The 24,223-nt window shown below is 38.5% G+C and overlaps 1 protein-coding gene across 1 annotated transcript in view; it reads right to left on the bottom strand.

Annotated features, from left to right (window-relative positions):
- The window catches only part of CPEB3 (cytoplasmic polyadenylation element binding protein 3), a 144,600-nt gene that overhangs the window by 75,521 nt on the left and 44,856 nt on the right, over nt 1–24,223 (bottom strand). The window contains exon 3 of the mRNA XM_024739545.1: nt 24,111–24,167. Coding sequence (XP_024595313.1) covers nt 24,111–24,167 — 57 coding nt within the window. The remainder of the gene's footprint in view (nt 1–24,110; nt 24,168–24,223) is intronic.

Below are 24,223 nucleotides of genomic sequence, written 5' to 3'. Positions count from 1 at the left end.
CACTCAGATATTTCCTCAGCTGTTCATGTTTCATTCTGGGACCATCCATTCCTTTAGACAAGAAAGCTCACATAACCCCAGTTTGAATTAGCAGGATGGCATGTTTGTACCATGGTCTCACTGATACAGCTGATCTCTCCTGCCTTGGGCAGGCTTTTGGCAGAAAGACCTAACTCCAACTTGATACACAAGTTTGTTTTATTGGATTCTTAGAACCTTTTTTATTGACTAAATCATCCATTAATTTCAATAGTTTTTATGGATTAAATATACACAGGAAAAAAAAAATATACACAGAAGTACATTTTACAATAGTAACACCAATCCACAGTAAATCCAACAGTAAAGTGACTCCAATCATTCTTTCCATTTGCTCATTCACATTACTTAAAAAGATCTTTCATATTTTCCTGGCTGCTCTTTAACTAAGAAATTCTGTTAAACATCTAAAGCATTGGCATAGCCAACATCTCTGTTTATGGACAAAAGTCTCCCAGAGACCATAAAAACTCATGTGAAATGAAAACACAACATATATTTTAATCAAGTGTGCTGTTTAATGTGTAGGCAAAGATCATGTATGACACTAGTTATCAGGCTAGTTTCTAACAGGGGCTGCAGCTGCATAGGAAAACAAAGCAATCTACAGATTCAATGCAATCCCTATCAAACTACCAATGGCATTCTTCACAGAACTAGAACAAAAAATTTCACAATTTGTATGGAAACACAAAAGACCCCGAATAGCCAAAGCAGTCTTGAGAAAGAAAAATGGAGCTGGAGGAATCAGGCTCCTGGACTTCAGACTATACTACAAAGCTACAGTAATCAAGACAGTATAGTACTGGCACAAAAACAGAAATATAGATCAATGGATCAGGATAGAAAGCCCAGAGATAAACCCACGCAAATATGGTCACCTTATCTTTGATAAAGGAGGCAAGAATATACAATGGAGAAAAGACAACCTCTTCAATAAGTGGTTCTGGCAAAACTGGACAGCTATATGTAAAAGAATGAAATTAGAACACTCCCTAACACCATACACAAAAATAAACTCAAAATGGATTAAAGACCTAAATGTAAGGCCAGACACTATAAAACTCTTAGAGGAAAGCATAGGCAGAACACTCTATGACATAAATCACAGCAAGATCCTTTCTGACCCACCTCCTAGAGAAATGGAAATAAAAACAAAAATAAACAAATGGGACCTAATGAAACTTAAAAGCTTTTCCACAGCAAAGGAAACCATAAACAAGACGAAAAGACAACCCTCAGTATGGGAGAAAATATTTGCAAACGAAGCAACTGACAAAGGATTATTCTCCAAAATATACAAGCAGCTCATGCAGCTCAATATCAAAAAAACAAACAACTCAATCCAAAAATGGGCAGAAGACCTAAACAGACATTTCTCCAAAGAAGATATACAGATTGCCAACAAACACATGAAAGGATGCTCAACATCACTAATCATTAGAGAAATGCAAATCAAAACTACAATGAGGTATCACCTCACACCAGTCAGAATGGCCATCATCAAAAAATCTATAAACAATAAATGCTGGAGAGGGTGTGGAGAAAAGGGAGCCCTCTTGCACTGTTGGTGGGAATGTAAATTGATACAGCCACTATGGAGAACAGTATGGAGGTTCCTTAAAAAACTAAAAATAGAACTACCATATGACCCAGCAATCCCACTACTGGGCATATATATACCTGGAGAAAACCATAATTCAAAAAGAGTCATGTACCACAATGTTCATTGCAGCACTACTTACAGTACCCAGGACATGGAAGCAACCTAAGTGTCCAATGATAGAGGAATGGATAAAGAAGATGTGGCACATATATACAATGGACTATTACTCAGCCATAAAAAGAAATGAAATTGAGTTATTTATAGTGAGGTAGATGGACTTAGAGTCTGTTATACAGAGTGAAGTAAGTCAGAAATAGAAAAATAAGTACTGTATGCTAACACATATATATGGAATCTAAAAAAAAGAAAAAATGGTTCTAAAGAACCTAGGGGCAGGACAGGAAGAAAGATGCAAATGTAGAGAATGGACTTGAGGACACAGGAAGGGGCAAGGGTAAGCTGTGACAAAGTGAGACAGTGGCATGGACATATATACACTACCAAATGTAAAATAGATAGCTAGTGGGAAGCAGCCACATAGCACAGGGAGATCAGCTCTGTGCTTTGTGATCACCTAGAGGGGTGGGATAGGGAGGGTGGGAGGCGGATGCAAGAGGGAGGGGATATGGGGATATATGTATACGTATAGCTGATTCACTTTGTTATATAGCAGAAACTAACACAACATTGTAAAGCAATTATACTCCAATAAAGATGTTAAAAAAAAAACTTGTGAAAGAACACTCTGCAAAGAAGAGGTTAAGATTCTTTGCTGTCATTTTGATTCCACAAGGGAAATCAACTTTTGTCTACTGAAACCCGTCTCTAAAATAAAAGTGGGTATCAATGGGAAATATAATTGAATATTTTAAAACTTTATGTACAATCAAGATTCATTTTCAAATCCTATTCTTTCACATCGAATTCTCCTTCTTCCCAACTGCTACTGCTTCAACTGTACTACTGGAAGCGCTTGATTTGCCAAAGAGTCTACCCTCCAACACTTGATTCCCCATCCAAGCTGTCAACTGATGCCCAAGTTCTGTCCTGTTTTCATTACTTGTATCACGAAACTCTCTTTCTAAAGCCTGACATTATCCGTGTCAAAAACCATTCATCAGGGCAGCACAGACCATCTCACTGCCAACTTCTCCTCTCCAGCTGGTCCCCACTGCATCTACTCACAGACATATGCTCCAAGCATCTGGTCATGCCAATCTCACCTCAAAGCTTTCTTTTAAGTTGAATCAGATACCTGGCGTGCTTTGCTTCCTACTCCTCTTCCATCATCCAAATAGTTCCTAAAATTCTACCTATTCCAGGAAGCTTTTCCAGGAGAGGTGAAAGATTTCACTGCCGAATTTTTGCTGACAGATCTCAAAACTGTCACAGATAATTCTCTTTGCCTTCTCTTCCTAAAATGTTTTTTTTTGTTGTTTTTTTTTTTAATTAATTTATTTATTTATGGCTGTGTTGGGCCTTCCCCGCTGCATGCGGGCTTTTTCTAGCTGTGGAGAGCAGAAGCTACTGTTCGTTGCCAGGGCATGTAGGATCTTCCCAGGCCAGGGCTCGAACCCGTGTCCCCTGCATTGGCAGGCAGACTCTCAACCACCACGCCACCAGGGAAGTCCTCCTAAAATGTTTACCAAAATGTATGTAAAGCACAGAATATGAGTTACAGTTAACACACATCAGCAGGTTCACTTTTTATGCTTTTGGAGAAAAGTCTAAATTTTGTTTGGAGGAGAGAAATCAAGCATTAATATAATCCCTGATCACACAAATAAATGGCATGAGGAAATCTGCCAGATCATCAAATTTATACTATGTAATGCTGGCCCAGATGAGTATATTTCAAGCAATGAGAGTGGATATGAGGTACACCTGCTCCATCCCATATGACTTTGTCACTACATTTTAAAAAGATGACTCTTCTTTTTCAACTTTACACACACACACACACACACACACACACACACACACACACTCTCACTCTCTCTCTTTTGCTGTTATCTTCTTCATCTACAACTATCAAACTGCAGACTTATGAAGAGCAGTGACCAGGTCATTCTAGGCAGTGTTTAGCACTTGATGCAAAGATGATCATGGCTTCTGAAAACGATTAAGTCAAACCTTACAAATAAAGATGGGGAAGGTAACACAGAAAGAGGAAGAGTAAATATTTTTTCAGGAGTTTAGAAACTACAGGTGATCTTATATTCTTGATGTCTAGTATTTAGTATACTATGATTTTTAAATATAAAATAATTTTGAAAAAATATAATGCCAAACTCTGGTCTGCATAGATATGGGGTTTTACTTCCAAACAATCCTCATCAATAAGCATTTAATAAGTGCTAACTATATGTAGGTCACAGTGTTAGGCACAAGAGACAACTGTCCTCAAAGAACCTATCTCCAGTTGAAGAATCAGGGCATACAGAAAAGACAGAAAGAACGTAAGGCAACAGAAGCAGAGGAAAACACTGCCTGTAAGGCCACTGGGCAAGGCTTCCTGGAAGGGGTTAGGCTCGAGTTAGGCTTGAATGCATGAACTAAAGATAGGTTTTAGTTAAATAAATGAGAGGAAGGGTGGACAGTATTTGCAATAGCTAGAGAGTTGGAAAGCACAGGGATTGGTCAGAGGAAGGTGAGGGGGGAAAAAATGGAGATGATGAGGCTGGTGAAACAGGGAGAAGCCAGATGACAGGGATCCTGAATGGAGAACAAGGGTGAGGACAAAGTGGTGTTTCAGAGACATGAAACAATAGAATGGAAAGGGAGGGTTAAGCCCTGAGAAACTAGAAGGAAAATACTGACAAGATCTGGTGATTGATCAGTGCCTAAGAAGAGTATAGTCCCTGTTGTCTACCCCCGCGATATGTCCTTCTCTATTCCTCCCCGAGAGCCATCAATTTCCTAGCAATAATTTTTAAAATATATGTTACAAAATGATTTCTAGTAATATTATTTTCTACACTTGAAATTGTAAAATTATAAGATTAACAAATGTTAAATGATCTTTATTTCCATGGTTAAAAAGTAATCAACTATACAAATGTTTTTCTTCACCACCACATGAGAACAAAACTGACGATATGATTCCATCATGATAGAAGGTTTCATTGGTAACTCAAACACATATTAGGTTCTGCCAGTATTCACCTATTCAACAAACATTTACTGTGGAATAAATACTATGAATTTAATATTATTATCTTCAGGACTCAATTACAGAGTCAGAGACAGCCTGATGAATGATAAACATCCCCAATAAGTAGCCAAAAGACAAAGGTTCTGGACTTGGCTCTGACTTTGAGATCTCACAGTTGGGGAAATTACTTCATCTCTCCCAACTTCTGCAAATAAGCACCAAAGCAAGTGACATCTATGGAATGCTTTCAGTTTTCATGGATAAGTTTTCCTCTCCCATATTTCATACCATAACTTCACTGACTAACATTCTTGAAGTTGGAAAAGACTGGTTTTATTACTTCATAATTTACAGATGAGGATACCAGATGTTAGTGATAAAGCAGTGATTCCAACCTAAGTCTTTGACCCTAAACCCCATACTCTTTCCACTACATTAGACTTACCCTACCTACTTCATAAAATTATTTGAACAAATTACAGATATGGAAATGCTTTAGAAAGGTTACAGCAATACACAAATGAAAGCAATATTATTTTGTCTGGGTGTGGCCAGGAGAGAATGCAAGTTTTATGGGGCTTAGAGCCCATACAAGTTGAGGCTCTCTCTTTAAGAAAAAGAATACAATGATAAGGTAAAAATCTTGGAGGGGACCCATGAAAGTGAGGATACCTGAAACTTAACTTTCATTTAGCTTCAAGGTAGATCTGCCTCTGGATGTAACACACAAAAAATTCACCAGCCAACCTACTAAGATAAAGAACTGCCCTCTAAAACCTAACTTCTGTCTTCTACGTAGTGTGAAAAGAACACGGTGGGCACAGAACAACAACAAAATACGCATGCTTGGCCTTTATTCCCTCAAGATCATTCACAATAAACCATATATCAAAAACTTCCAGTTATAAATAGTCTTTGCTATGTCTTTATTAGGATTAAAAGAACAAATTACCTACTAATGAAAAATAATTATAATGAAAGTGACAAGAGAATTATTTCGCTAAAATAATTAAGCTAGAACATCATACCATACAATAATTATTGTTTTACACACACACGGGTATAAACACGCACACACTCATATTTACTCACAATTTGGCAAGCAAAAGATCTCATTAAAAAAAAAATTTACCTCGTCTTCGCCCATAGCTCCTGGCTGCATGTAAACACAGAAGAAAACCATGGGTATTTGTATCAAAATGGTGAATTTAGAAATAAAAAAATATTCACACAAACCTTTTCTAAGTATTCTCAGAATCAATCTGGAGATACTGTTCAACTTGACTACATACATATTATATTAAAAAAAACCTTTATGAAGCACAAGTTAAATCACAATCTTAAAGAGAAATTCAACTGGATGTGGCAGCCACTGGAAAAGATACAATGGGTGCTTAAGTTTCACAAGTCTTATAAGGATTTACATTGTGGCCCATTATCTATATCAGATATAGATAGAGTTCTTTAAAATTTTTTTCTGATTTATAAATCTTCATTTGAACTATATGTTACCACCAGACATCACTTTAAAGATAAAACCATTCATTCTAAATAAAATCTGCAGCGTGTGGTGGTCATTCTAAATTTCTTCACACACACACACACACACACACACACACACACACTTCAGAGTCCCCTGAAAACTGTATAGAAATTTTATACACAATTAGCTGTTGCTTTACAAAATGTATTTCTGTAAAATTTTCAGTGACATTTCTCTTAGCCTCCTCAGTTACTTTCCATACAGTATTACAAATGCAGGGAAAACAATATATTTTTCATCTAGAAAGTGAACTGAAAAAGTAGAAAGGGATTAGGCAATGGGTACATCCCGGGCTATGCTGAAGAATAGAGCACTTTAAAGATTTTCTTCCCCCTCAAAACTCAAGGCCCACAGAATGCATTGTTACAATGTTTAATAAAGCTAGACTGTGGCATCATACATATATTGCTAGGAGATCCTGTCATCTAAAATGACTTTCAAAGCGCAAAGTTTTTCAAATTTGAAACCCCGAGTTCTGTAAAAAATAAATGAGAACTCTAATCCATTTTTTAAAGGCATGAAATGTTATCACATTAAATTTAAACTAAAAAACAAGGATAATTTGGGGTTACATTCCCAGTATAAGGTAGAACTAAATAAAACTACTTCTCTCCTAGGAAAAGAATTCAGACTTTTCAGGTAGAAAGTTGAAATACTAGTTGGCCAACCTCATCTTCTTGTAGTTTCCATTTTTCTTCAGACATCGTACTCACCCCACTGATACACCTTTGGCCTCTTCACTTTCCCATGACACAAATATTATAAAGTATTATCCAGCTTAAAAAGGATTATTCAAACCCTACTTACTCCCTAACTCTGTCCCTCGGTATAACTCTCAACGAAAAACACCTTTTCTGAATTTACATAGCAATTACTGTTTGCATCACTTACAAAGGGAATGCATTCTAAAATAAAATTTTAAGGAACTTTTACACTTTTCATTATTTGGAACCTGAAGTTCATCTTCCCAGAATAATAAATGGTAGTTTCCTAGCTGGGTCCCCCACAAAAGCCTACTTCACTTATAATAACATGGGTGAATTAACACTAATAGACAACACTTAAAAAAAGAGATGAAAACCAGTTTTGATGTCCCACCATTTATTTTTGTCCTTCTCCCATCCCCAATGATGTCATGCTGTCCAACACCCCCCAAGGCAAAACCTCTATTTAGAGAGAAAATCAAACATTCTGTATTTCAAAATTACTCATTTCTCTCCCAAACAACACATTCCTATTCTTTCATTATATCTGATTTCTGGCCAGATACTCAATAAAAAAGAATCTGATTACAATACTAAGGTACAAATGACTCATCAGACCTTAACATCCCTAAAGGATAAATGAAAATGCTGTTCACTCAAGTCTTCAACTGCTAACCATTCAGGTAATAGAGAACACAAAGTGCACAGACCCAGACAGGCATGGGGGTGGGGAGCAGCACCCCAAACTTGGGACGGGGTAGAGCTGCAAAAGGCATACTTGGGAGTTGTTTTTTGGGTTTTTGTTTGTTTGTTTGCCTTGGAGGAGGTTTTATTTATCTCTCACATTGAAACTGCAAAAATACATCAGTATTTCACAGTTACTTGGGAGTTATAATCAAAGCTTCCTTAAAACAGTTCATGATTTTTATAGATTCTTCTCTTTTTCCCATTTCTAATCGAAGACAGAAAATTGGTTCATGTCAGTCTGGAGGCTCTGATAATATGGAGGCAAAGATGGAATATGGAATAGGCAGCCAATTTAAAGTAGTGATCTTGGGCTTCCCTGGTGGCGCAGTGGTTAAGAATCTGCCTGCCAATGCAGGGGACACGGGTTTGAGCCCTGGTCCAGGAAGATCCCACTTGCCACGGAGCAACTAAGCCCGAGCACCACAACCACTGAGCCTGCGCTCTAGGGCCCGCGAGCCACAACTACTGAGCCTGCGTGCTGCAACTACTGAAGCCTGTGTGCCTAGAGCCTGTGCTCTGCAACAAGAGAAGCCACTGCAATGAGAAGCCCGTGCACCACAAGGAAGAGTAACCCTCACTCTCCACAGCTAGAGAAAGCCTGTGCACAGCAACGAAGACCCAATGCAGCCAAGAATAAAATAAATAAATAAATTTATATTAAAAAATTTTGCTCATGAGGGCCATTTGCAAATAGACTAATTAGAATCAAACTCTTCCCTGAGGGAGAGATAATGAAGAGGACACCAAGGAGAGAAATTTGGGAGCACAAAAGTAGTGCTTTCCCCTGAGAACAAATATGACTTTTAAACAAGAAAGGCTATTGAATATATAAACTTAGCATGAGCCAGCACAAAACAATCCCACATAGAAAAAAAGGAAATAATGTGACTAATTCTGGGTATATAATATATTCTATGCTAGTACAGATTTATACCAGATATGCCAAGATACGATATACTTTCAAAGTCTAAGAACTAGTTCCTCCAAGAACTTTAATTCTTTATTATCAATCATCATCATTACAGATAAAATTCTTTTTACTGTTTCATTATGTATTAAACAACTTTAGACCTCATAAAAAATTACAGTCAATTTCTAGAAGTCAAGGTAGTAGTTACCCTTGGCTAGGGGTATTAACCAAAAGGGATCCTGAGGGGAGGTTCTGGGGTATTGGTAACGTTTTGATCTTGATCTAGGTATTGGTTAATTTGTGTTCAATTCTGTGATGATATATCAAGCTACAGTATATATTTATGATCTGCACACTATTTGGTATATAATTATACTTTAATAAAAAACAAAATATTACAAACATTTTAGACCGATTCACTGGGATAAAAGGTTGTAAGATTAACGTAGAAGGTCCAAAATGCTAACATTTTTGTAGTCTTTAAATCATAAACCTGAATAATCCAAAACTGAAAAAAATTAGACTTATTTTCAATTCATCAGAATAATATAAAATGGTACATGTACTTTGCAGTGGGATATGCCAGTTACTCTAAAAATAAGTTTACATGATCAATGACTAGTACCTCACGTTAATTGTATGGTGTTTGGTTAGGCACAGGAGGCATCACTGTAAAATGGATCATCTGTTACTCCTTACGTCTTGGCCTGCACTCAGTTTTACATGGCTGCACTCACACATGTGATTCCCTAAGGGCAACTTACAATCTGATTTTAACATCTAAAGTAAATCTTCAGCTACATGGATTCATCTAAAGTTGCTGATGTTTCTGTAAGCCAAGTAACATCATACACAGATTCTACCACAGAGGTTCAAAAACGCTCGTGCATGGCACAACAGAGAGAGAGAGAGAGATCTCCATTCTCTTGTGGATCAAAGTAGCATGCACCCATTTCAGGAACTTAAGCACCCTGGGATGCCATACTTATGAAATCAAATGAACAAGATACAGAGATCTTAGTACATTTTACTAACTGGCTTGGAAATATCTGTCAAGGCTGTTAAAAGTTAACTGTAGTAACAAATTGTTAATCACCTTCCTTGCAATAAAATCAGTTTCTTAAAAACACCTTGTAAACTTATTTTTTGAATACCATTTCAGTATATAAAATTAAATTCTATTCGAACATCTAATGGTCCCTTTCAACTTCCATCTAAGTATTAGTCACGCAAAAAATTCTACCTAAGATGGGTTAAGATCTTAAATTTAGTACAAAAATATCCCCTTTTCCCTAGTCAGACTGTAAATTCCCAAAGCACAGGAGTGATGGAGTTTGTCCCATATATGCCCCTCCTCTATCTTTGTCTTTATAATGGCAGGTGAGATAGTTTTAGCCCAGCAATTTTCAAATCTGGCAAATTATAATTGAAAAGGTCAATTTATTCATAACATAAACTTAGCAGGTAGAAATGATGCTTGAACGGATGGAATACATCTTCATCTACTACATTCCCATAAAGTATTTGGATGTTTTCAAATCCCTTCTTCCCACCCTCTTCTCTTTGACTCTTATCCATTTTTCTCAGAAAAATCTTTCCATTCCATTTGCAAGCTTAAAAAGTAACATTAACAAGTGGCAAGTATAATACTAGTGTTGCTTACATACTTCATAAAGGAAAAGAAATACCATAAAGTAAAATATAATAACCTGATAATTTACCATGCTCCAGGCATTATATGCTGAATGTTTAATGTTGTCTGTTCTAATTCCCAAAGCAACTACCATAATATATATTTCCAGATGGGCAAACTAAGGTCCAAAGAGAATGACTGGTCCAGGTTATTCAGCTACCTAAACAGCAGAGCTGGGATGGAATCCAGGTCCACACCGGCTCTAAAGCATTTATTCTTTTTCTCGTTTAAGTTAAGGTAGTATGTACATTCAATAAAACTCATCCATTGTAAGTTTACAGTTTGATCCATTTTGGTAATCATACACAGCCATGCAACCGGTACCATCATAAACTAGAACAGTTCATCTCCCTAAAACATTTCCTTGTGCCCTTTTGCTGTTGATCTTATCCCCCAAACCATGGCTCCCGGCAATCATTAGTCTGCTTTCTTAGTTTTGTCCACCCTTTATACAACTTCATATAAATGGAATCAATGTGTTTGACTTCCTTTACTTAGCATAATGTTTTTGAGATTTATCCATGTTATCACATGTGATAATATTTTGTTTCTCTTTATTGCTGAGTAGTATTCCATAGTATGGAAATACCACAATTGATCCATTCACCAGTTATTAGGGACTGAAATGTGTTCCCCCTAAAATTCATAATACGTTGAAGCCCTAACCCACAATGTGACTATATTTGAAGACAGGGTCTTCTACGAGGGAATTAAGGCTGAATGAGGCCATAAGGGTAAAGCCCTAATCCAACAGGACTGGTGTCCTTATAAGAAGAGGAGATACTAGGAATGCCCATGCACAGAGAAAAGGCCATGTGAGGTCACAACAAGAAGACAGCCATCTGCCAGCCCAGAAGAAAGGCCTCAGGAGAAACCAACCCTGCCAACACCTTGATCTTGGACTTCCAGTCTCCAGAACTATGAGAAAACAAATTTCTTTTGTTTAAGTTATCCAGTCTATGATATTTTGTTATGGCATCCCTAGTAAAGTAATACACCAGTCAATGGACATTTGAAAAAAAAAGCCTTTATTCCTAACCACCAAGATAGAAAAGCCAGTATTTCAAACCTGTATAATCCTTGAAAGTACCCAGAAATTCCCTTTAGGATTCCAAAAACTTATCATCCTCCAAGAGTTTGCTTTTAGTATCATAATCCAAGATTAATAAAGAGAAACTTCTCACCCAAATTTTTTTTGTTTTATTTCATTATTACTACCATAGCACTACTGTTTTCTATTAATCACTATACTTAAAGCTGTTATTTTATGAATTAAGATCAGAATTTAATAGGTGTTTTTATGGATTGGTCAGAAAATCTAATTGTCATTAATAACATATGAAACTGCCCTACATTCTAAACAACTGAACTTTTGCAACATTCTGTTTCATTGCTTACAAAATCTTATAGGAAACGTACAGATCTTTAATCAATGTCCCAAACGAAACAGGAATTACTTCTATAACCAACACAAAGATGTTCTCCCTGGTTCTGCTAGAATACCTTAATCAAGAGTTAAGGTAAAAGAATAAGGAGGCTCACTTCAGTCTTTTCAAACTTTTTTCTAAGTAGCAGAACCCTCTCTCCTCCAACAAATGAACCCCAATAAATATGAGATATTTATTCCCTGAACAAGGCTGCTCAGGTTGAAGCAGCACAGGGATTCGGAGCGCCACCTGTCAGGTATCCCTCCCCATAGTAGTCCTTAAAGTACCTCCTTGGGTGCTGAGATTCCATAGAACATGACTGAAAAACTGAAGACTCATGCTACATGGTAGGACAATTCTTTCTAGTTAGAAAGTTCTTTCTTATACTTGCCTCACTATTATCCTTCGCCACAGACACCAGCCTTTTATTCGAGGGTCATTACTTTATCTCCTTTCGGTTTTCTTTTCTACAATGAAGTTATATTTAGCTATTCCTCATAAGAAATAGTTTTCCATACCCCACATCATCCTGAACATCCTCCTTCAGATAAACCTAATTTTCCAGTAAGACAGTACTTGCCTGTCCAAGCTTCTCATAAGAACAATCAAGGACCTTTACCATCTGATCTCTAACCACCTTTCAGATCCTCATTCCCATTATTCCATACATCAGACCCATACATTCCAGTCACACCAATTCAACGCACTCCTCTGATAGTATCATTAAAATATAATCACCTATCCACTTAACATAAGAATCTAGATACCCATGTTTTTTGTTTTTTTTTTTTGCGGTACGTGGGCCTCTCACTGTTTTAGCCTCTCCCGTTGCGGAGCACAGGCTCCGGATGCGCAGGCTCAGCGGCCATGGCTCACGGGCCCAGCTGCTCCGCAGCACGTGGGATCTTCCCGGACCGGGGCACAAACCCGTGTCCCCTGCATCGGCAGGCGGACTCTCAACCACTGCACCACCAGGGAAGCCCCCACATGTTTTAACATCTGTTCTTCTCTGCTTCCTAGGAAACTCCTAATCCCCTTTTCCATTTCCATCCACTATTATTTTTCCAATCTTGTCCAAAATGGTAAATCCAAGGCTTCACTATAGCATCTTGTAGTGTCCATGCACATCTAGTATTAATTTCTGAACTACATTTACCGTATAGGTTACTAATTAAATCTCTCAATATGTGACATGTTATCAAAGTAATCACTTCAGAACTTCCAGGTCCATGTCTTAAATTTCTCATTAAAACAGAGAAAGATCATTTAAAATTTGTATGTCTGACAAGATTTCTCTGGAAATAAACCTAGGTAAAGAATCTCTGCATGGAGACTTCCCTGGTGGCGCAGTGGTTAAGAGTCTGCCTGCCAATGCAGGTGATGTGGGTCCAATCCCTGCTCCGGGAAGATCCCACATGCCAGGGAGCAACTAAGCCCCTGTGCCACAACTACTGCGCCTGCACGCTAGAGACAGTGAGCCACAACTTCTGAGCCCACACGCCTAGAGCCCGTCCACCGCAACGAAGACACAATGCAGCCAAAAATAAATTAATTAATTAAAAAAAAAAAAAAAGAATTTGCCTTCTAATGCAGGGGTCGTGGGTTCGATCCCTGGTCGGGGAACTAAACTTCCACATGCCGCGGGGCAACTAAGCTTGCGCACTCTAGAGCCCATGTGCCACAACTAGGGAGAAGCCTGCCCGCCGTAACCGAAGAGCCCGTGCACCGCAACGAAAGATCCCGCGTACTGCAGCGAAGGTCCTGCATGCCGCAACTAAGACCCGATGCAGCCAAATAAATAAATAAATATTTTTTTTAAAAAAAAAAAGAATGTCTGCATGATACTGCTATCACTGGTTGGAGAGAGTGGGCATGCATGTGCATTTGTTTCAGCTGGTGCCTATGCACCCTCGCACCTGTGCCCTAATAGTATTCCACTGAGAGTAATTAATTACCACCTTACCTTTATCTCAGTAGCACATTGCTAAATGACACACTAACTGCCCTCCTGAAAAGCAAGAAAATCAAGCAAAGTTCTACGGATCCTAATCACATACCAGAATATTTTATATTTTACACAGACCCGTCTGTCCAAACCAGGTCTGAAAATGCCTACTCCATGCACCCAGATATCTGGCATATGTTCACTATACCAAAGTCTTCACTATGCCAAGGTGTCTTGTGGTCTCTTCAAACTTTAAACACTCAATTTTTAGATTGTTCAGAACAGCCAATACTTGCTAACCCTACATGTCTGAGCCCCCAGATAATGTAGGAAATTATACAGAGGGGAGAGAGCGGGAACAAAACGGGTGCCGTTGTGCCCAGGCCCCTTAGTCAGCCTCCTCGTCTCCTCCCTACCAACAAGGCTCCTCTCGTGCAGGAAGGAGGGCTCCTTCGTGGAGCAAAGTTGTGGAAAGGAATGGACCTGAGAATTTGGGATGAACTCTGGCAACACAGAGGACTGCTCATTCCCCTCACCCATCCTGACCCCTCAAAGACAACTTCCTCTAGTAACCTGGACTTGGAAAAACCTCAGGGAACAATAAAAGCAGACCAAGCCTTGAGCAGAAAGAAACAATAGGAGGGAATACAGAGCACAATCCTTATACTGTTTGATTCCTTCATGCTCAGATAAAGATAGACACTGGAAAGGGGTAGGGGGGCAGCACTGAATTTCTCAAGAGGTAACTACCTCTAACTGTGGTCTTTTCCACCCACCCCCCTCAACCAGGTTCACTCCCAGACCTATTAAATTACAGTCTCTCGTATGGGGTCACAAGTATTTTCTATTTTGGTCCCTTTTTTTTCTTAATTTAATTTTTTATTTTATATTGGAGTATAGTTGATTTAGAATGTTCTGTTAGTTTCAGGTGTACAACAAAGTGCATCAGTTACACATATACATATTTCCATTCTTTTTCAGATTCTTTTCCCATATAGGTTATTTATTTTGGTTCCTATTTTGATTGTAGAGCCAGGATTAAGAATTACTGCTAACTCAAAAGGAAAAAAAGGGGGCAAATGGGTAGAAGAGGGAAGCATCAGAGACTAGCATTTGTTAGGTATGTATTTCTTGCCAGGTTTGGTAATGGAGCATTGCACATTTAACCTTATTGCTGGTAAAGAAGGGATTAATGTGTCCATTTAAAATAAAAAATATGGGTAGCTTTCCCAAGGAAACAAACAAATGATGGGTCCAGGATTTAAGCTCAGATAGCTTTGGTCCCTCCAAACTACATTATTTCCACTATATTAGGCTGGAAAAACAACAACAACTTTAGTCAGATAACAAAGGTATGTGTGTGTGTAGGCTAACGAAGAAAAGAAGGCAAAGTTTCAGGTACTTAACTTTCCCTCCGGATCACCGGCATACCAAGTCTTCGTCCAAGTCTCAGATTTCCAGTCTGCATATACTAGAGGCCTGAGAGGCAGTGTGTTAAAATTCCTGCCACTAATAAGGGAGACTACGTTGTAAAATTAAAACTGATCATTTTCAGAAATGCACTAATTCTCTACAATCAATAAAGTATTATTTAGTTAACTGCTATTAAAGGAAGCCTGAGTGATCTTTTTGGGAAAACCCAAAAGAGCAGACATCACTGCTCTTTCGGATTAAAGGACTGGTTAGCAGGCTAATCTGTGTGTCCAAGTCATAGATGATTATTTGCTGGCTGTATGACATCAGCAAGCTCCTTTACCTTTTTTAGAAAATGAGGACACTGCCATGTTTTAAACAAGGATGCAATAAAGATGAAAGGAATGACCATGATTCTCTGTTTTCTATCAAAGTGCCCCAATAGCAGAAGGAAACAAATCACAAAGCATTCTTAAAACTTGCTGAAATCTAGAAAATCTTTTGAAGTCTCCAGCTTTATCTGAAAAACTGCATTCAGTTTCATATATTGCTCTATCACACAGCCATAGTTTGTTTGGATAAGAGAATAATTCTGGGGTGAAATTGGTGCTCAAGGAAAATTTTGACCATGCACTGGCAAACCATTTTAAGCATTACAATGGCAGAGACAGGTGTGTGAAAGCACTTTGTAAACTGTTAATTGCTAGATCCATATATGTTAGTACCATCTTCCAAAAGGAAACGTTAAAACAAATCTTTAGGAAGGAACTAAGGTGGACTAGATATTCTCTAAGGCTGTTATACTGTGCTTTGCACAGTCTCTCTGAGATATCTTTCCCTTTCTTCCAGTCTTCCAGACTGAGTACCTACTCTATGGGCTGGGCATTGCACTGGAAACCAACAAACAGCTATGAAAAGAAGTTCATTCTCTGCCCTCTTGAAGCATACATATTAAAGTGAAACAGCAACATTAAAATAGTTAATCACAAGTGTGATGAGTGCTATAAAAGAGAAATCCAGGTTCTACTGCTGACACAAGTGGACAAAGCAAACAGGGAGGTCCACAGGAAAAAGGTAACTTTTCAGTTTCCTGCATCTTTATTATTAGGTCGAAGCACCCAAATCCTGACACTTTAGACATATTCACACACACAAAGAACTTCTTCCAAAATCCAGTAAAGTAAGTCAAGAATTTCAGAGTTCACTTCTTTACAATATTCAATGCCAGGCCATGTAGACCAGGAATATCACTCTATTTTTCAGGAAAAGAGGATTCATTAAGCATTCAGAGCATAAACAAGGTGACAAGTAATATTAGAAAAATGATTTTCCCAGAGACACTGAATTTGTGTGTGTTAAACGAGTATAAAAATAATATAACCACTCTTAACAATTAAGTATTTAAAGCAAAGGTTATCACCCTCAACCTGGAGGCAGAAGGTTCTGATCCAGAAGGTTCTGGCTCCATCATGTCACCCTAGCCAGTTCACATAGTCTCCTGAACCTCAGCTTCCCCATCTGTAAAATGAGAAGGTCAAAACAAAACAACAACGCCTCAGGTCCCCTACCATGCTCATGTACAGCATCTACCCAAAATAGTTTGAAATTTGAGCGTAGATCATTACATGTCCTTCTGATTACTATTCTGCATTTTTAAATTAGCCATCATTTACAATATATTCATTCCACAATTATATACTAATTTTACTTCTAAATCTGTTCAGAGAGAAACAGGGATCTTGTCTTCCAAAAGTTCAAAATACTCAAAGACAAAGTCTTTAATCTGAGAATCTCAAAATAATTCCTTCACTATCTTATTACTCTGCTAAAAAAAAAAAACAAAAAACTATTTACTTATATCCACTCATGGTGAGCAGAAATACAATGTACTCTTCAAATTTTGGAAAATTCCATTTGAAATTCTAGCAAAACTGGCTCTATTCCCATTTTGGCATAAAAGCATCATGTGTTCAGCTCCCTCTGCCACTTCCTCTCAGCTGAGCCGCTCCCCAAGGAGTTCACTCTCAGCAGAGAATGAAAGGGAGCGGGGAGGGGGAAGAGGAGTCTCGGCAGCCACACCAGAGTCTGCCAAATGCAAAGTTCATACCAAAACCCTTTCACATTGCCTCTGGCAGCCCTCAGTTCAAATAGAAATAGAAGTGAAGTCTTCTAAAATATTTTCTACGCATTAATAAGAGGAAAAAAGTGGAAGGCAGCATGATCTAAAGCTCCAAGTTTCTTGGTGCATCAGCTGTGTACAAGGTGTTAACAATCAATGACCTCAGAGTTTCTCAAGCAGATGAATGTCTTTTTGGGTTTTTTTAAAGATATTAAAATTTTAAGTCTTCAAACATCCAAGGTTTTATTCTAGGACTCCTCAATTTATCAGTGTTTTTAAAAGTTTGATAAGGAAGAGTGACGGCAAACAATCATCCCTCCCTGTCAGAGCGAAAGTGGAACTTCAAATTTCTTTTTTTTTTTGACTTGTGGAAACAAATTTTTTATTTCATAATTATCATATGGGATAGCAAGTTTAGCTGTATTAAGTTCAAATTACTGGGTTAGAGGTTGCAATTATTAAGAAGCTGTAGAAGATACCTACTGATGTATAAGGCTCTACTGGCTTTATAGTTCAGCTGACAAATAAGGCACATAACTTTTGTATAATCTAACAGCACTTCAAATTTCTTATTCGTTTCATAACTTGGAACAGGCTGTAGTTACAAGCTGAGAGATATCAAAAAATGAATTGCATGAAAAATTTTAATTTAAATAAAACTGAACCTCTGTTACATTACAAAACTACTGTTTAGACCCTCTTCTCTAAAAAGACTATGCCCCCTACTTTCCAAATGTAGCAATACTAACACCTTATTTGTACCTGTGCCTAATCTCATCTACATCTCACAAAAATAATGAGGTAGTTAGAGTATCATAACTGTCCTCCTGTAGGTTTTTTCAACTAAAGAGAGACTTCGGAGATTCAGAGACTTGCTCAACCAGAAGCCATCCTTATCTAAACATGACTCCTCCAAGAATCTAAGCCCTCCTCTGAAAAAGGGGGGACAATATTACTTCAAAATATTCTTAAAGCTGTTGTATTTTCTGTCACTATAGATTAGAGTACATTTGCTAGAATTTTATATTAATGGAATCATCTAGTATGTACTCTTTCTTTGTCTAGTTTTTTAAATTCAGCATAATTATTTTGAGTCATTCATGTTGTTGCATGAATCAACAGCTCGTCCCTTTTTTTAAATTAATTTATTTATTTTTGGCTGTGCGCAGGTCTTCGTTGCTGTGCGCAGGCTTTCTCTAGCTGCGGCGAGTGGGGGAAACTCTTTGACGTGGTGTGTGTGCTTCTCATTGCGGTGGCTTCTCCTGTTGCAGAGCATGGGCTCTAGGTGCGTGGGCTTCAGCAGTTGTGGCACATGGGCTCAGTAGCTGCGGTTCACGGGCTCTAGAGCGCAGGCTGAGTAGTTGTGGCACACTGGCTTAGTTGCTCTGCGGCATGTGGGATCTTCCCAGACCAGGGCTTGAACCCTAGTCCCCTGCGTTGGCAGGTGGATTCTTAACCACTGTGCCACCAGGGAAGTCCAACAGTTCGCTTTTCTTTATTGCAGAATAGTATTCCACTGTGCAAACGTACCACAATTTGTTTATCCATTCTCCAGTTAAGGGACATCTGGATTATTTATAATTTTGGCTATCATGAATACTGCTGCTTTAAACATTCACATACACATCTTTGTGTGGACATTGGTAAATTCTTAAGATAGAACTGCTGCATCCTATGGTAGGTGTGTATGTTTAACTTTTTTAAGAAACTGTCAAACTGTTGTCCAAAATGACTATCCCATTTTACATTCCAAACATGACTGCAGAGCATCTTCAAAAGTGCCAAACATCATGAAAGATACAGCAACTCTAAGCCCCAAAGAGTGCATGTTTCAGTCAGGAGACAGAGACAGGAAGCATTTCACGCAGAAAAAAAGATTCACACAAAAAGAGATGGTAATATACTGCAGGACAGCCACTCTAGCCTATTAGTGATTTGTAGGTGTGCTGTCTTAAATTCCATCAGGAAAACCTCTATCTAAACACAAACAATGTAAGATATGTTTTGGAAGTCTAACATGCAAAGAAAAGGAAATCTTTAAAAGGCAGCACTAGGGCTTCCCTGGTGGCACAATGGTTGGGAGTCTGCCTGCCAATGCAGGGGACATGGGTTCGAGCCCTGGTCCGGTAAGATCCCACATGCCGCGGAGCAACTAAGCCTGGGCGCCACAACTACTCAGCCTGCGCTCTAGAGCCCGCGAGCTACAACTATTGAGCCCACGTGCCACAACTACTGAAGCCCAAGTGCCTAGAGCCCATGCTCCAGAACAAGAGAAGCCACCCCAATGAGAAACCCGCACACTGCAATGAAGAGTAGCCCCCGCTCGCCGCAACTAGAGAAAGTTCTCATGCAGCAACGAAGACCCAACACAGCCAAAAATAAATAAATAAATAAAATAAATAAATAAAATAAAAGGCAGCACTAAAGCTCTCATACAAGCAATCATGACAGCAGTTCACCTGAGCATTATCTACTAGGCCGCAATGCTAAACTTTACAAGATTTATATATAGCCACTTTAGTGATCATTATCTCCATTTTACAGGTGAAGAAACCAGAGACAAAGAAGTTAAGAATGTGGCCCCAAGGTCATACAGCTTCTAAGAAGTGGGACCAGATATGCTGGATTCTAAACAATGCTTTTCATGGCTATGCTAATTTATTGCTCATCTCCAGGTTTCACAAGCCTTCCAGCCTACTTGGAAGATACCTCCCTGAAGCTGAGTGATACTATCCCTTAGGCCACACTGCTCCCCCGTTTCTAACGTTGTACTCATCAAGCAACTTCCTGATATTTCAGTTTTTCCAAGCCCATTCTCTACTTGAAAAAAGAGAAGCTGACCAGTCAAGAGGAATAAAGTGGATATACTCAGCAGTGATTCTCCTAGAGTAAATCACAAGACCAGGCATTCTGGATTTGACCATTAACTTGAGCATAAATTTGGTCACTTGACTAATGATGGAGCACCAATATCCTTTTCTGAGGATCATCATAATAGAGGAAAAAGCACCAAGTCAGGCATCAATCCCATACAAGCCCACAACTGCTAAACTCAACTCTATACCTAGAGTGCAGGTATACACACACGCGCACACATACACAAAACCCACATACAATCAAAGAAACAAAAAACACAAACTACCCTTAAGTGTTAGAAAAAATCTTGCTGATAAAACTACTACAGATATAGCTGGAAGCACTCTCATAGCCTCCTTCCTTCTCCAGCAGGAAAAATAAAAATACATTATGCAAACTTCTAGTATCTTTGGTATAAGGGTGAAGAGGATGAAAAGAGGGCATTATTAGAAAGTTAAGAAAAAATACATTAACTGTTTAAATGGAAGGGGCATATTGTTTCAGAACTAACTGTATTTTGGAAATAGCAAACAAGTGGCAGATCTTACTGATGGATCAGAATTTCTTCTCATCTCCACTTCTGTATTCTACAATACTTGAGGACTAAAATTTTCAGTAACAGCCAAAATTTAGATGTGTCTCTTAGTTTCCTCCCCAAAGGTTGGCCTGCTAATTCTTAACTAAATTCATGGTCTTGAGTAGCAAAAATCAGGAGAGTCTTTGGCTTTACACAAATTTTGCTAGTCTTTCCACACCCTAAATATCTACAGGTTTACTGTTTTCTACAGTTGGTTTCCTACCGTCTTCTCCCAAGCTCCATTTTCTGGCTTCTAGATGTCATCAGCAGTGGTGATTCTGAGAGGAAGGTATAGGTGGAAGACATGCACTAGAAACACCGAAAAATGGGAAACTGGCCCATTCAAAGTTGGGCAGTAGTGGGGCTTCCCTGGTGGCGCAGTGGTTGAGAATCTGCCTGCCAATGCAGGGGACACGGGTTCGAGTGCTGGTCTGGGAAGATCCCACATGTCGCGGAGCAACTAGGCCCGTGAGCCACAACTACTGAGCGTCTGGAGCCTGTCTTCCGGAACAAGAGAGGCTGCGACAGTGAGAGGGCCACGCACTGCAATGAAGAAACGAAGACCCAACGCAGCCAAAACAAATTAATTAATTAAAAACAAATTAATTAATTAAAGTTGGGCAGTAGTAATGAGAAGTGAGAATGCTCACCCTGACACCGCTGTCTGTCTCATCAAGTCAGGAGAGCTGACAACATGGTATTTTCAGGAGAGATTTGGGTTTGGGTGAGCTCAAGGAAGTGAAAGAATGGGAGATTTTTTGAAGACATGGTGAATGGCAGCATTATGAACAGAGTTAGGAAGCATCAATTTTGCATACCAAAAACGGTTAATAAGAAAGGAACTACAACTGTCTCACATTTCCTTTTTTAAAAAATTTAACCCTTGACTCAATTCTTTTAAATTTTATTAGCCAGTATCTTCTTGTCTGAAAATATAGTTCAACTTCAACCCAGCCCCTTTCAATAATTGTAAATTCTGAATTAATAAAGATTTAGTGATTTGTGACCTCATCTATATGAAGGCTGAGGGAAAATAAGGACAGACCAGTCACAGGACAGTAACTGCTGAGCTGACGAATGGTAGGCATAAAAGGGAAGACAAAAAATACATAGGTGTGTTTGTGCATGTGTTACATACATATGTCACCAGATGGGCTGGGCCCAACTACACAAAAGGGGAAAAAAAGCTTTATCACAGCAAATCTGTCAAAACCTGTAGACCTCACAAGTATCTACCAAGGAGGATATTTTGTTTATTCTGATCATTTCAAGTAGAAGTCAACTTTGAAAGAGAACTGACGTATGCAAATGTCAAACCCCAGTGGTTTTTACGGTTTACTTTGAGGAGCCTATAGGGCAGGACCCACAGAGTCATTTGAAGATAGGTGTGCTCTGGTATCTGCCATTATGTTGAAATATGCATAACTCATCAACATGATATAGATATTGGCAAAATGACCCTTTTGGTACTTTAAAAAATATTACAACATCACAGAATCTTCATTCTGAAAGCAATCATTAAGATGACCTAATTCAGTCTCCTCATCTCTTACTAAGGATGAAGAAATTTCAAGGCTGAAAGGGGGATTTAAACAACATGTACAAAGTGGAAAGAACATAAATGAAATCTCTTATTTAAAAGCTGAGATTAAAGAGAATCAAATCAAAGAGAATCAAAACCTTTTAAAAACAAAAGTGTCCTTTAGCTTCATTTTTTACATGGAAAATCATAAATTATATCTTCTCCCTCTTGCAGAAGAGGACTTACACCATGTCAAATTAGGTCTTTTCTAAAATACACACTTATTCCTGCAGGCAGACACACTATCATACTGTTCTTTTCTTTTACATTCATTTCTAAATCCCATCATCTAACTGAAGTGTTTTCACAAAGTTTCACAAAATTGCTGTGGCTTGGCAAGTTAGGCATGTTTATTAATCCTCACCTCAAAAATACCTACTTTTAGAAAAAAAGTTAGAGGTAACAGAATCTAACTGTAAAGTGATCTTTCTTCTAGAAATCAGAAAATAGAGGTGGATAGTCTGGAACTCCCATTGTTTCCAAGACCCTCAAAAAGAGGAGATGCTAGCTATTTAGAACAAAATATGCATGGAGTGGATTAGGACCTGCATTATCAAACAATGCCAGCAGTGCTGGTTCTTACCAGTGCTCCTTGGAAGGTAGGCTACATGTCAGAACCAAAAGAAATATGGAATATATATTTTAGAGATAACCTAAAATATGCCCTAAGGAACACTAATGGCATTTCAACATCCTTACTCAAGCAAGAAGAAAAGGGGTAATATTGTAGACAACCGTAGATTTACCCAGCAGGTCTTCCATGTGTATTGAGAGTCAGCTTGTATGTCAGGGAGGATGAGAGGGGACAACCTGATATCACTCATTTGATAGAGGAGAAAACTTATATCCTGAGGGATTCAATGGCTTGTATGGTCCTTTAGACAAGGGACAATTTCCATTTAGAGACTGTTCTTCTGCAAAGCTATTTGGTCCACAGACACTAGGAAGGAGAGTTGATGCCAGCCAGATATTTCTTGCAGTATTAATACAATGACTTTCTGGCTAATAAGGTTTTGATGCTCCAGAACCCAATCCAACAAGTATACTGACAAAACCATTTCTAAGCAGCAAAGTTATCGCCACTATTCCTATGCAAACTCCACTAATGGGAAACCCCTTACGTCCAGTTTGAAGCACCTGTTGGCTATCTACCACAATGAGAAAATTATGAGTTACAATAAGTTGATTTATTTATTCACACTCTCTAGCCCAGTCCCTCTCTATCATCTCCCTCCTTCTTCCTCCCCTCCTTCCTCCCCCCTAACACAGTGGTATACAGCAAGGGTCAGCAAAGTTCTCTGTAAAGGGCCAAACAATAAAGAGTTTAGGTTTTTTTGTCTCTGCCACTGTAGAACAAAAGTAGCCAAAGACAATCCATAAATGAATGGGTTTGGCTGTGTTTCAATAAAACTATTTACAAAAACAGGCGGTGGGCCACATATGGCTCACAGGGCTGTAGTTTGTCAACCCCTGGTTTACAGTAGCAGTTCTCAAACTTTAGCCTGCATCAGAATCATCTATAGAACTTGGTCATACACAGATTTCTGGGCCCCATGCTTAAAGTTTCTGATTCAGCAGATCTGTAATGGGGCCTGAGATTTTGTATTTTTAATAAGTTCCCAAATGATGCTGATGCTGCTGGTTCAGGGTCCACACTTTGAAAAGCACTGGTATAGAATAATGGTCTACACTGCACTCAGTGAAGGCCGAAATGTAATGAACAGCTGAGAAAGTGGAAATTACATGCTATAGACTTAACTGCTAATTTTACAGAATATTTCATATGAAGACTTACTGTTAAGTGCCATAATATTATCTGTTCCTGGATGATGAAAATTTATTCCCATGCGTCCTAAAAAATAAAATAATTTTACTTTAAGCACAGAGAATGCTTAATATAATCATAAA

Source organism: Neophocaena asiaeorientalis, unplaced genomic scaffold (assembly GCF_003031525.2).
Source record: "Neophocaena asiaeorientalis asiaeorientalis breed wild unplaced genomic scaffold, Neophocaena_asiaeorientalis_V1.1 scaffold597, whole genome shotgun sequence".
NCBI classification, from domain to species: domain Eukaryota; kingdom Metazoa; phylum Chordata; class Mammalia; order Artiodactyla; family Phocoenidae; genus Neophocaena; species Neophocaena asiaeorientalis.
This window is presented reverse-complemented; position numbering and strand designations above follow the sequence as displayed.